The following is a 12,931-nucleotide window of genomic DNA, read 5'->3' as shown; positions in this document are numbered from 1 at the left end:
TCAGAGTGGGAGTGGAGCGGGGAATTAAAGTGACAGGTGACCTGAAGCTCAGGGTCACACTTGCGGACTGAACGGAGGTGTTCTGCAAAGCGGTCACCCAATCTACGCTTGGCCTCCCCAATGCAGAGGAGACCACTTCGTGAGCAGACATACTAAAGAAGACATACATCAAAACTAGGCATTATTATTGTTTGATAAATGCTTTTAATTGATTCCCTAAATGTATTTTCCAATAAAGTCTAATGTCCCAGTCCTTTTAGTTTTAAAATAGGATCCATTATCAGTTTGGTCTGTTGGCACCAAGCTGAGGTATGGTAGTACAATGGTTATGTTACTCGGCGAGTAATCCCGAGGCCTGGACTAATGATCCAGAGTCATGAGTTCAAATCCCACCACGGCAACTGGGAAAAGTTAAATTCAAGTTAATTAAACAGTGGTAGGGAGGTTGGGGATGGCATCAAACAGGAAATTAGGGATGCGTGCAATAAAGGTACAGCAGTTATCATGGGAGACTTTAATCTACATATAGATTGGGCTAACCAAACTGGTAGCAATATCGTGGAGGAGGATTTCCTGGAGTGTATAAGGGATGGTCTTCTAGACCAATATGTAGAGGAACCAACCAGAGAGCTGGCCATCCGAGACTGGGTCTTGTGTAATGAGAGAGGATTAATTAGCAATCCTATTGTGCGAGGCCCCTTGAGGAAGAGTGACCATAATATGGTAGAATTCTTTATTAAGATGGAGAGTGACACAATTAATTCAGAGACTCGGGTCCTGAATTTAAAGAATGGTATGAGACGTGAATTGGCTAGGATAGACTGGCGAATGATACTTAAAGGGTTGACGGTGGATAGGCAATGGCAGACATTTAACGATCACATGGATGAACTTCAACAATTGTACATCTCTGTCTGGTGTAAAAATAAAACGGGGAAGGTGGCTCAACCGTGGCTAACAAGGGAAATTAGGGATAGTGTTAAATCCAAGGAAGAGGCATATAAATTGGCCAGAAAAAGCAGCAAACCTGAGGACGAGAGAAATTTAGAATTCAGCAGAGGAGGACAAAGGGTTTAATTAGGAGTGGGAAATGAGAGTAAGCTTGCAGGGAAAATAAAAACTGACTGCAAAAACTTCTATAGATATGTGAAGAGAAAAAGATTAGTGAAGACAAACGTAGGTCCCTTGCAGTCGGAATCAGGTGAATTTATAATGGCGAACAAAGAAATGGCAGACCAATTGAACAAATACTTTGGTTCTGTCTTTACTAAGGAAGACACAAATAACCTTCCGGAAATACTAGGGGACCGAGGGTCTAGCGAGAAGGAGGAACTGAAGGAAATCCTTATTAGTCAGGAAATTGTGTTGGGGAAATTGATGGGATTGATAAATCTCCAGGGCCTGATAGTCTGCATCCCAGAGTACTTAAGGAAGTGGCCCTAGAAATAGTGGATGCATTGGTGGTCATTTTCCAACATTCTGTAGACTCTGGATCAGTTCCTATGGATTGGAGGGTAGCTAATGTAACACCACTTTTTAAAAAAGGAGGGAGAGAGAAAACATGGAATTATAGACCGGTTAGCCTGACATCGGTAGTGGGGAAAATGTTGGAATCAGTTATTAAAGATGTAATAGCAGCGCATTTGGAAAGCAGTGATAGGATTGGTCCAAGTCAGCATGGATTTATGAAAGGGAAATCATACTTGACAAATCTTCTAGAATTTTTTGAGGATGTAACTAGTAAAGTAGACAAGGGAGAACCAGTGGATGTGGTGTATTTAGACTTTCAAAAGGCTTTTGACAAGGTCCCATACAAGAGATTAATGTGCAAAATTAAAGCACATGGTATTGGGGGTAATGTATTGACGTGGATAGAGAACTGATTGGCAGACAGGAAGCAAAGAGTAGGAATAAACGGCTCCCTTTCAGAATGGCAGGTAGTGACAAGTGGGGTACCGCAAGGTTCAGTGCTGGGACTCCAGCTATTTACAATATACATTAATGATTTAGATGAAGGAATTGAATGTAATATCTCCAAGTTTGCAGATGACACTAAGCTGGTTGGCAGTGCGAGCTGTGAGGGGGATGCTAAGAGGCTGCAGAGTGACTTGGAAAGGTTAGGTGAGTGGGCAAATGCATTGGAAGATGCAGAATAATGTAGATAAGTGTGAGGCAGCATATTATCTGAATGGTGACAGATTAGGAAAAGGAGAGGTGCAATGAGACCTGGGTGTCATGGTACATCAGTCATTGAAAGTTGGCATGCAGGTGCAGCAGGCGGTGAAGAAAGCAAATGGCATGTTGGCCTTCATAGCGAGAGGATTTGAATATAGGAGCAGGGAGGTCTTACTGCAGTTGTACAGGGGCTTGGTGAGGCCACACCTTGAATATTGTGTTCAGTTTTGGTCTCCTAATCTGAGGAAGGACATTCTTGCTATTGAAGGAGTGCAGCGAAGGTTCACCAGACTGATTCCCGGGGTGGCAGGACTGACATATGAAGAAAGACTGGATCGACTAGGCTTATATTCACTGGAATTTAGAAGAATGAGAGGGGATCTCATAGAATCATATAAAATTCTGACAGGATTGGACAGGTTAGATGCAGGAAGAATGTTACCGATGTTGGGGAAGTCCAGAACCATGGATCACAGTCTAAGGATAAGGGGTAAGCCATTTAGGACCGAGATGAGGAGAAACTTCTTCACTCAGAGAATTGTGAACCTGTGGAATTCTCTACCATAGAAAGTTGTTGAAGCCAGTTCGTTAGATATATTCAAAATGGAGTTAGATGTGGCCCTTACGGCTAAAGGATCAAGGGGTATGGAGAGAAAGCAGGAATGGGGTACTGAAATTGAATGATCAGCCATGATCATATTGAATGGTGGTGCAGGCTCAAAGGGCCGAATGACCTACTCCACCTATTTTCTATGTTTGTATGTTTCTAAAAGCTAGTATCACTAATGCCCTTTTGGGAAGGAAATCTGCTTTCCTTACCCGGTCTGGCCTATATGTTACTCCCGACCCACAGCAATGTGGTTAACTCATAAGAACATAAGAATTAGGAGCAGGAGTCAGCCATATGGCCACCCGAGCCTGCTCCACCATTCAATAAGATCATGGCTGATCATCGACCTCAACTCCACTTTCCCCCCATCCGATCCCCATATCCCTCGATTCCCCTCGAGTCCAAAAATCTATCGATCTCAGCCTTGAATATATTCAGAGACTGAGCCTCCACAGCCCTCTGGGGCAGAGAATTCCAAAGATTCACCACCCTCTGAGTGAAGAAATTCTGCCTCATCTCAGTCTTAAATGGCCGACCCCTTATCCTGAGACTGTGACCCCTGGTTCTAGACTTTCCAGCCCGGGGGAAACATCCTCCCTGCATCTACTCTGTCAATCCCCCTCAGAATCTTCTATGTTTCAAAGAGATCACCTCTCATTCTTCTAAACTCCAGAGAGTATGCCCCATCTACTGAATCTCTCATCATAAGAAAGCTTTCTCATTCCAGGAATCAGTCTAGTGTACCTCGGTTGTACAGTCTCCAAGGCAAGTATATCCTTCTTTAGATAAGGAGACCAAACTGTGCACAGTACTCCAGGTGTGGTCTCACCAAGGCCCCGTACAATTGTAGCAAGACTCTTAAACTGCCCTCTGAAATGGCAGCTCACCACCACCTTCTCAAGGGTAATTAGGGATGGGCAATAAATGCCGGCCTTGCCAGCGATGCCCACATCCCATGAATAAATAAAACAAAACACTGTAGAGCTTTCTGGCAGCTGGATTTTGACTGTTCCTGGGAAAGTAGGAAAGCGAAGAACAAGAACATGTGCAACTTGGCTTATCATGGGCTCTACCCAGCTAGTTCATCTCCAGACAGGATCATGTAGTTGCTTAAGAATTCATAGCAACACATTGCTATTGAGAACTAGTTAGTTTATTAGCAAAGGCTTAACAATCACACTACACATTACCAGTTCATCCACCGGGCACACAACCACCTGCCTCATCGTGGATCCCCCGAACCCAACTGGCTGGGGTTTTATTGAGACTTGTGAACATCACGTGACCTGGCTAAGCCACTCCCAACTCAACAGCTCTACAACTATTTTGAAAAGTAACTTTAAATCAAGTGCCCCCTTTTTTTTTTGAGGGCACCAAAAACACAAATTAACAATTGAACATAAAGGGAACCTTTGTCAAATCAAATCAAATTAAAATTCTGTTCCCGGTTGAAATGACACACTCCAGTCCCTCCGGCGCCCACCTCCCGCGGAAGGCCACGAGCGTACCGGTGGACACCGCGTGCTCCATCTCCAGGGACACCCTGGCTCGGATGTAACCGCGGAAGAGAGGCAGGCAGTCGGGCTGAACGACCCCCTCGACCGCCCGCTGCCTGGGCCTGTTGATGGCCACCTTGGCCCTGCCCAGGATCTGTCTTTCGAGGAGGCGTTCCAAACTGCCTGCTCCCCTCCGCACAGGGTGCCCAAAGATCAGGAGCGTGGGACTGAAGTGCAACCAGAATTTGAGGAGCAGCCCCTTCAAATATTGGAAGAGGGGGATGCAACCTCACACAGCAACAGCTCTACAAACTTGTGACCATCCATTACAGATGGGAAATTCTGCATAATACTTTGTTCTCTTCCCCCCCCTCGCCCCCACAATAATTATTAAATGTTTCTCTCTCCTAAAAGAAGGAAATCAAAATAGTCTTGTGTGTTTTTCTTCTTAAATCTTTACTCAGCCAGAAAACCTCTTGTACTTCAGCCCTGCTGAAAAATCCAAAATTATGATCAGCGATTTCGGTCTGTCCAAGATGGAGGGAACGGGAGATGTCATGTCTACAGCGTGCGGCACCCCAGGCTATGTGGGTAAGTGATTTCCTTCAAACGGGAGGTTCTGGAAAGTTCTGTGTGCGCGCTAAAGCTTTTAACTGATTTTATATTGATATTTAATGTGCAAACAACCCCATAAGGAGAAAATACAGTTACTAGAATGTTCCTTGCTACCAAACTTGATATTGTTCCAACACAAAGATCAAGAGGCATCCATGGTCAACATGTCTGCCAACAACTACAAGGCCGACTGCATTCCCATCGTTCTGTTTCTTCAGTGACATTGAGTAAAGGTTCATTGTCTACTTTAACCTCCCTAATTTGTCAGGTATTTGCTTCCTTGATTTCAAAATCCTCATCCTTGTTTTCAAATCCCTCCAAGGCCCTCGCCCCCTCCCTATCTCTGTAATCTCCTCCAGCCCCACAACCCCCCCCGAGATGTCTGCGCTCCTCTAATTCTGCCCTCTTGAGCATCCCTGATTATAATCGCTCCACCATTGGTGGCCGTGCCTTCTGTTGCCTGGGCCCCAAGTTCTGGAACTCCCTCCCTAAACCTCTCCGCCTCTCTACCTCTCTTTCCTCCTTCAAGAAGCTCCTTAAAACCTACCTCTTTGACCAAGCTCCTGCCCTAAATTCTCCTTATGCGGCTCGGTGTCAAATTTTGTTTGATAATGCTCCTGTGAAGCGCCTTGGGACTTGGGACGTTTTACTGCGTTAAAGGCACTATATAAATGTAGGTTGTTGTTGTTGCATGTGACACATGAGAATCACTGTACAATACCGCACAGAAAGAGGCCATTCGGCCCATCGTGTCTGTGCCGGCTCTTCGGTAGAGCTATCCAATTAATCCCACTCCCCCTCCTCTGTCCCCATAGCCCTGTCATTTTTTTCCCCTTCAAGAGAATTTCTTGCTGTTTATTTAATTTGCTGTCATGAAGAAGCCTGTACGTTTGTTTAAGCCCAGAAAAAACATGTCCAAATCCAAACTTACATTTGGGATGCGTCACTTGAAATGCTGCTTTCCGTGTACACGGGTATTTTACTGTAATAAAAACAGAGAATGCTGGAAATACTCAGCGGGTCAGGCAGCATTTGCAGAGAGAGAAACAGAGTTAATGTTTCAGGTCAATGATCCTTCGTCAGGACTGGGAAAAGTTCGTGATGGGACAGGTTTTAAGCAAATGTACGGATGGGGGAAGGGGAGAAAAGACCACAAGGAAAGGTCTCTGATAGGTTTTGTTCGGTCCATCGCCCCCTTTCCCTGCCTCTGCACTTGCTTAAAAACCTGTTACATCTCTAACTTTTCCAGTTCTAACGAAGGGTCACCGACCTGCAATATTAACTCCGTTTCTCTCTCGACAGACGCTGCACGGCCCACTGAGTATTTCTGGCATTCTCTGTTTTTATTTCAGATTCCAGTGTCCGCAGTGTTTAACTTGTGCAGGTATTTTACTATTCTGTTTGGAAGGGCTAAAAATATATTTTCAGAGGCAAAGTAAGTGCTTCATTCTATTTTGGAATTCAGCAAACTAGTTTGCGGTCAGCGGCGAAGCGAAGGCGCTCACCGCCCAGATGTACGCTCCGCACGGAGATCTTGCGATCCCTGCGGCGAGCGCTTGGGGTTTTCCGTCGCGTTATGCAAAATCAGCGGCGTGTAGTGGGGATTCCCTTGCGCGAGCTGCGTGTGACGGCAACAGGCTGTCTGAGCAGCCAATCAAAAGGCAGAATTCTCACAGTCCACAAACCAGGAAGTGAGTCGGCTTTTGCAATTCTAACTTTTTTCAAATAGTTAGAGAGAGCAAAAACAAAGATTGGGGCTCGCACCCAGCAACAAGCTAAACCCGAAATAAAGATGGATAAACTTTTTAAAAAGAAATGTAAACAATGTTGCGTTAAAAGTTTCCTTAAACAATTTCAATTTTTATTAAAATGGACAAACATCTCATTTCACAAAATTAAAATGATTTTGTCAGGCCCCTAACCTGTGTTTAGCAGTAATAACGCTGTTAAAGCCCCAGTTACACTGAATCCCTTTGGGGCGAACCTTTAGTGGGGAATTTAACAGCGTAATTACTGCAGGAGAGCCGAAGTTTTCATCAGTTTTCCCGATTTAGCTGATTTTACTGATGGCCTGAGGGGGTGGCAGTGGGGGAAGGGCACGGGGAGGGGGGGAGGGAGGGGGGAGAGGGGGACAGGGCGCGGAGGGGGCGGGGGAGGGGTGAGGGGGGAAGGGAGGACGCGGCTGATGGGGGGGCAGGGCTGGGGCAGGGTGGAGGGGTACGCGGGGGTTAGGGGGAAGGGGGTGGGGGATGGGTAGATGGGCGGGGGAGGATGGGGGATGGTTGAGGGGGGACGAAGGCAGTGGCGGGGAGGGAGGGGAAGGGAGGACGGGGCTGATGGGGGGGGGCAGGGCTGGGGGAGGGCGGAGGGGGTACGCCGGGGTTAGAGGGCAGGGGGTGGGGGATGGGTAGAAACATAGAAACATAGAAAATAGGTGCAGGAGTAGGCCATTCGGCCCTTCTAGCCTGCACCGCCATTCAATGAGTTCATGGCTGAACATGCAACTTCAGTACCCCATTCCTGCTTTCTCACCATAACCCTTGATTCCCCTAGTAGTAAGGACTTCATCTAACTCCTTTTAATATATTTAGTGAATTGGCCTCAACAACTTTCTGTGGTAGAGAATTCCACAGGTTCACCACTCTCTGGGTGAAGAAATTCCTCCTCATCTCGGTCCTAAATGGCTTCCCCCTTATCCTTAGACTGTGTCCCCTGGTTCTGGACTTCCCCAACATTGGGAACATTCTTCCTGCATCTAACCTGTCTAACCCCGTCAGAATTTTAAACGTTTCTATGAGGTCCCCTTTCATTCTTCTGAACTCCAGTGAATACAAGCCCAGTTGATCCAGTGTTTCTTGATAGGTTAGTCCCGCCATCCCGGGAATCAGTCTGGTGAACCTTCGCTGCACTCCCTCAATAGCAAGAATGTCCTTCCTCAGGTTAGGAGACCAAAACTGTACACAATACTCCAGGTGTGGCCTCACCAAGGCCCTGTACAATTGTAGTAACACCTCCCTGTCCTTGTACTCAAATCCCCTCGCTATGAAGGCCAACATGCCATTTGCTTTCTTAACCGCCTGCTGTACCTGCATGCCAACCTTCAATGACTGATGTACCATGACACCCAGGTCTCTTTGCACCTCCCCTTTTCCTAATCTGTCACCATTCAGATAATAGTCTGTCTCTCTGTTTTTACCACCAAAGTGGATAACCTCACATTTATCCACATTATACTTCATCTGCCATGCATTTGCCCACTCACCTAACCTATCCAAGTCGCTCTGCAGCCTCATAGAATCCTCCTTGCAGCTCACACTGCCACCCAACTTAGTGTCATCCACAAATTTGGAGATACTACATTTAATCCCCTCGTCTAAATCATTAATGTACAGTGTAAACAGCTGGGGCCCCAGCACAGAACCTTGCGGTACCCCACTAGTCACTGCCTGCCATTCTGAAAAGTACCCATTTACTCCTACTCTTTGCTTCCTGTCTGACAACCAGTTCTCAATCCATGTCAGCACACTACCCCCAATCCCATGTGCTTTAACTTTGCACATTAATCTCTTGTGTGGGACATAGAAACATAGAAACATAGAAACATAGAAAATAGGTGCAGGAGCAGGCCATTCAGCCCTTCTAGCCTGCACCGCCATTCAATGAGTTCATGGCTGAACATGAAACTTCAGTACCCCCTTCCTGCTTTCTCGCCATAACCCTTGATCCCCCGAGTAGTAAGGACTTCATCTAACTCCCTTTTGAATATATTTAGTGAATTGGCCTCAACTACTTTCTGTGGTAGAGAATTCCACAGGTTCACCACTCTCTGGGTGAAGAAGTTTCTCCTCATCTCGGTCCTAAATGGCTTACCCCTTATCCTCAGACTGTGACCCCTGGTTCTGGACTTCCCCAACATTGGGAACATTCTTTCTGCATCTAACCTGTCTAAACCCGTCAGAATTTTAAACGTTTCTATGAGGTCCCCTCTCATTCTTCTGAACTCCAGTGAATACAAGCCCAATTGATCCAATCTTTCTTGATAGGTCAGTCCCGCCATCCCGGGAATCAGTCTGGTGAACCTTCGCTGCACTCCCTCAATAGCAAGAATGTCCTTCCTCAAGTTAGGAGACCAAAACTGTACACAATACTCCAGGTGTGGCCTCACCAAGGCCCTGTACAACTGTAGCAACACCTCCCTGCCCCTGTATTCAAATCCCCTCGCTATGAAGGCCAACATGCCATTTGCTTTCTTAACCGCCTGCTGTACCTGCATGCCAACCTTCAATGACTGATGTACTTCATCTGCCATGCATTTGCCCACTCACCTAACCTATCCAAGTCACTCTGCAGCCTAATAGCATCCTCCTCGCAGCTCACACTGCCACCCAACTTAGTATCATCCGCAAATTTGGAGATACTGCATTTAATCCCCTCGTCTAAATCATTAATGTACAATGTAAACAGCTGGGGCCCCAGCACAGAACCTTGCGGCACTCCACTAGTCACTGCCTGCCATTCTGAAAAGTACCCGTTTACTCCTACTCTTTGCTTCCTGTCTGACAACCAGTTCTCAATCCACGTCAGCACACTACCCCCAATCCCATGTGCTTTAACTTTGCACATTAATCTCTTGTGTGGGACCTTGTCGAAAGCCTTCTGAAAGTCCAAATATACCACATCAACTGGTTCTCCCTTGTCCACTCTACTGGAAACATCCTCAAAAAATTCCAGAAGATTTGTCAAGCATGATTTCCCTTTCACAAATCCATGCTGACTTGGACCTATCATATTACCTCTTTCCAAATGCACTGCTATGACATCCTTAATAATTGATTCCATCATTTTACCCACTACCGATGTCAGGCTGACCGGTCTGTAATTCCCTGTTTTCTCTCTCCCTCATTTTTTAAGAAGTGGGGTTACATTGGCTACCCTCCACTCCATAGGAACTGATCCAGAGTCAATGGAATGTTGGAAAATGACTGTCAATGCATCCACTATTTCCAAGGCCACCTCCTTAAGTACTCTGGGATGCAGTCCATCAGGCCCTGGGGATTTATCGGCCTTCAATCCCATCAATTTCCCCAACACAATTTCCCGACTAATAAGGATTTCCCTCAGTTCCTCCTCCTTACTAGACCCTCCGACCCCTTTTATATCCGGAAGGTTGTTTGTGTCCTCCTCAGTGAATACCGAACCAAAGTACTTGTTCAATTGGTCCGCCATTTCTTTGTTCCCCGTTATGACTTCACCTGATTCTGACTGCAGGGGACCTACGTTTGTCTTTACTAACCTTTTTCTCTTTACATATCTATAGAAACTTTTGCAATCCGTCTTAATGTTCCCTGCAAGTTTCTTCTCGTACTCCATTTTCCCTGCCCTAATCAAACCCTTTGTCCTCCTCTGCTGAGTTCTAAATTTCTCCCAGTCCCCGGGTTCGCTGCTATTTCTGGCCAATTTGTATGCCACTTCCTTGGCTTTAATGCTATCCCTGATTTCCCTTGATAGCCACGGTCGAGCCACCTTCCCTTTTTTATTTTTACGACAGACAGGAATGTACAATTGTTGTAGTTCATCCATGCGGTCTCTAAATGTCTGCCATTGCCCATCCACAGTCAACCCCTTCAGTATCATTCGCCAATCTATCCTAGCCAATTCACGCCTCATACCTTCAAAGTTACCCTTCTTTAAGTTCTGGACCATGGTCTCTGAATTAACTATTTCATTCTCCATCCTAATGCAGAATTCCACCATATTATGGTCACTCTTCCCCAAGGGGCCTCGCACAACGAGATTGCTAATTAATCCTCTCTCATTACACAACACCCAGTCTAAGATGGCCTCCCCCCTAGTTGGTTCCTCGACATATTGGTCTAAAAAACCATCCCTTATGCACTCCAGGAAATCCTCCTCTACCGTATTGCTTCCAGTTTGGTTAACCCAATCTATGTGCATATTATGGTAGATGGGCGGGGGAGGATGGGGGAGGGGTGAGGGGGGACAAGGGCAGTGGCGGGGAGGGAGGGGAAGGGAGGACGGGGCTGATGGGGGGGCAGGGCTGGGGGAGGGCGGAGCGGGTACGCGGGGGTTAGGGGGCAGGGGGTGGGGGATGGGTAGATGGGCGGGGGAGGATGGAGGAGGGGTGAGGGGGGACGAGGGAGGGTCGGGTGGGGGGTGCCACAGCGCAGCCTGTGGAGAAGTGGTGAATGACAGTCTGAAACTTCAGGATTGCTGCCTGTGCATGCGCCAAATCTCAACATTTCAGCGGCGGAATGACGGCGAACACTGCCAGTTTGCCGTCACCCCAACCGCAAATTCCAGGCGGTTATTTTGTCTGAATGCAAAGTTCTAACTTTGGAGGTTTTTTGCTTCTTACAGTGGTCCAGTGATTAGCCTTTAAATAATTGATGCGGCAACAGTTATCAGCGGAGTGAGTTTTAGCAGAACCTTGGCTTGAAAAGCTTATGATTTCTCCTCTGATAAACAGTACAGAGAACTACTTTTCTTGTGCTTACAGTATTGACCCTTAGATTATGGGAATCTCCAGGGAGTCCCATCTTTCGTGGGCCACTCAATTTTCTTAAGAGCTGCTCCTACATCATATGATACTGAAAAATTCTCGAATATCCCAGTACAAATACTATTCAGTTGCCGAGGAGTGTTCGTCTTGTATGATTAATGTCATCTGAATATGCACATCAAAGTTATGTCTATATCTATTTATATAATACATTAAAAATCTTACATCTGCATACACATCCAGTCAACATTTTCCGTTATAAATTCCAATGGAAACACTCGATTTATATCCGCATATAACTAAGACCGCCTATTTGCACCTCCGTAACATCGCCCGTCTCCGCACCTCCCTCGGCTCATCCGCTGCTGAAGCCCTCATCCGTGCCTTTGTTACCTCTAGACTCGACTATTCCAACGCACTCCTGGCTGGCCTCCCACATTCTACCCTACGTAAACTCGAGGTGATCCAAAACTTGGCTGCCCCCGTGTCCTAACTCGCACCAAGTCCCGCTCACCCATCACCCGCTGTGCTCGCTGACCTACATTGGCTCCCGGTGAAGCAACGCCTCGATTCCTCGATTTCAAAATTCTCATCCTTGTTTTCAAATCCCTCCATGGTCTCGCCCCCTCCCTATCTCTGTAATCTCCTTCAGCCCCACCCCCCCCCCCACCCCCAGGATATCTGCACTCCTCTAATTCTGCCCTCCTGAGCATCCCTGATTATAATCACTCCACCATCGGTGGCCGTGCCTTCTGTTGCCAGGGCCCCAAGCTCTGGAACTCCCTGCCTAAACCTCTCCGCCTCTCTACCTCTCTCTCCTCCTTTAAGACGCTCCTTAAAACCTACCTCTTTGACCAAGCTTTTGGTCACCTGCGCTCATTTCTCCTTGTGCGCCTCAGTGTCAAATTGTTTTCTTATAACACTCCTGTGAACCACCTTGGGACGTTTCACTACCCTAAAGGTGCTATATAAATACAGGTTGTTGTTGTTGTAAACTTGCCACACTGTAAATCTCGAGCCTCTAATCTCATTTTGCCTAAAGTCTACACTTGATCAAGACTCCACCTGTGAAACGCCACAGAAGATTAACTAATAAAGTATTAAAAATGTCCTGGTATGCTTTGAGCCCATTTCCCGAGCATAAGATGGGCACAAGCCGAACCGGTTGGGCAGTGGGATGTCCTGAGCCCCAACCTGCGCTCGCATTGGTCCCACTGCCAAACTCGGGCATTCTGGATAGATGCGTAAATCTGGCATTAGGCCCTTTAAATATGTAAATTGGTGACATCATTCCCATTGAAGGACCCTGTCGAGAGATTCGGTGGCGACCTGCCTGTGGAGGCGGGACTAGTGCAGACAGCTCACCAAGTGTTAATGTGTTCAGAATAAACGGATTAATACCTAAAGTAGCCAAGAGAGGAATTAAATATTCACGACTATCCCGCAGCATAATTTCAGCTCCCCTGTTCTTTTTCTAGTCTTTCTTCCTTCCACTTGCACTATTTTAGCTTTTGT

General features: G+C 46.6%; 1 protein-coding gene across 1 annotated transcript in view; it reads left to right on the top strand.

Annotated features, from left to right (window-relative positions):
* camk1da (calcium/calmodulin-dependent protein kinase 1Da) overlaps positions 1 to 12,931 on the top strand; it is a 602,900-nt gene that overhangs the window by 446,466 nt on the left and 143,503 nt on the right. Inside the window, exon 5 of the mRNA XM_070896562.1 lies at positions 4,746 to 4,872. Coding sequence (XP_070752663.1) covers positions 4,746 to 4,872 — 127 coding nt within the window. The remainder of the gene's footprint in view (positions 1 to 4,745; positions 4,873 to 12,931) is intronic.

This window comes from Pristiophorus japonicus, chromosome 13 (genome assembly GCF_044704955.1).
Source record: "Pristiophorus japonicus isolate sPriJap1 chromosome 13, sPriJap1.hap1, whole genome shotgun sequence".
Taxonomy (NCBI): domain Eukaryota; kingdom Metazoa; phylum Chordata; class Chondrichthyes; family Pristiophoridae; genus Pristiophorus; species Pristiophorus japonicus.
Note: the sequence above shows the minus strand (reverse complement) of the source record. Positions and strands in the feature narration are given on the sequence as shown.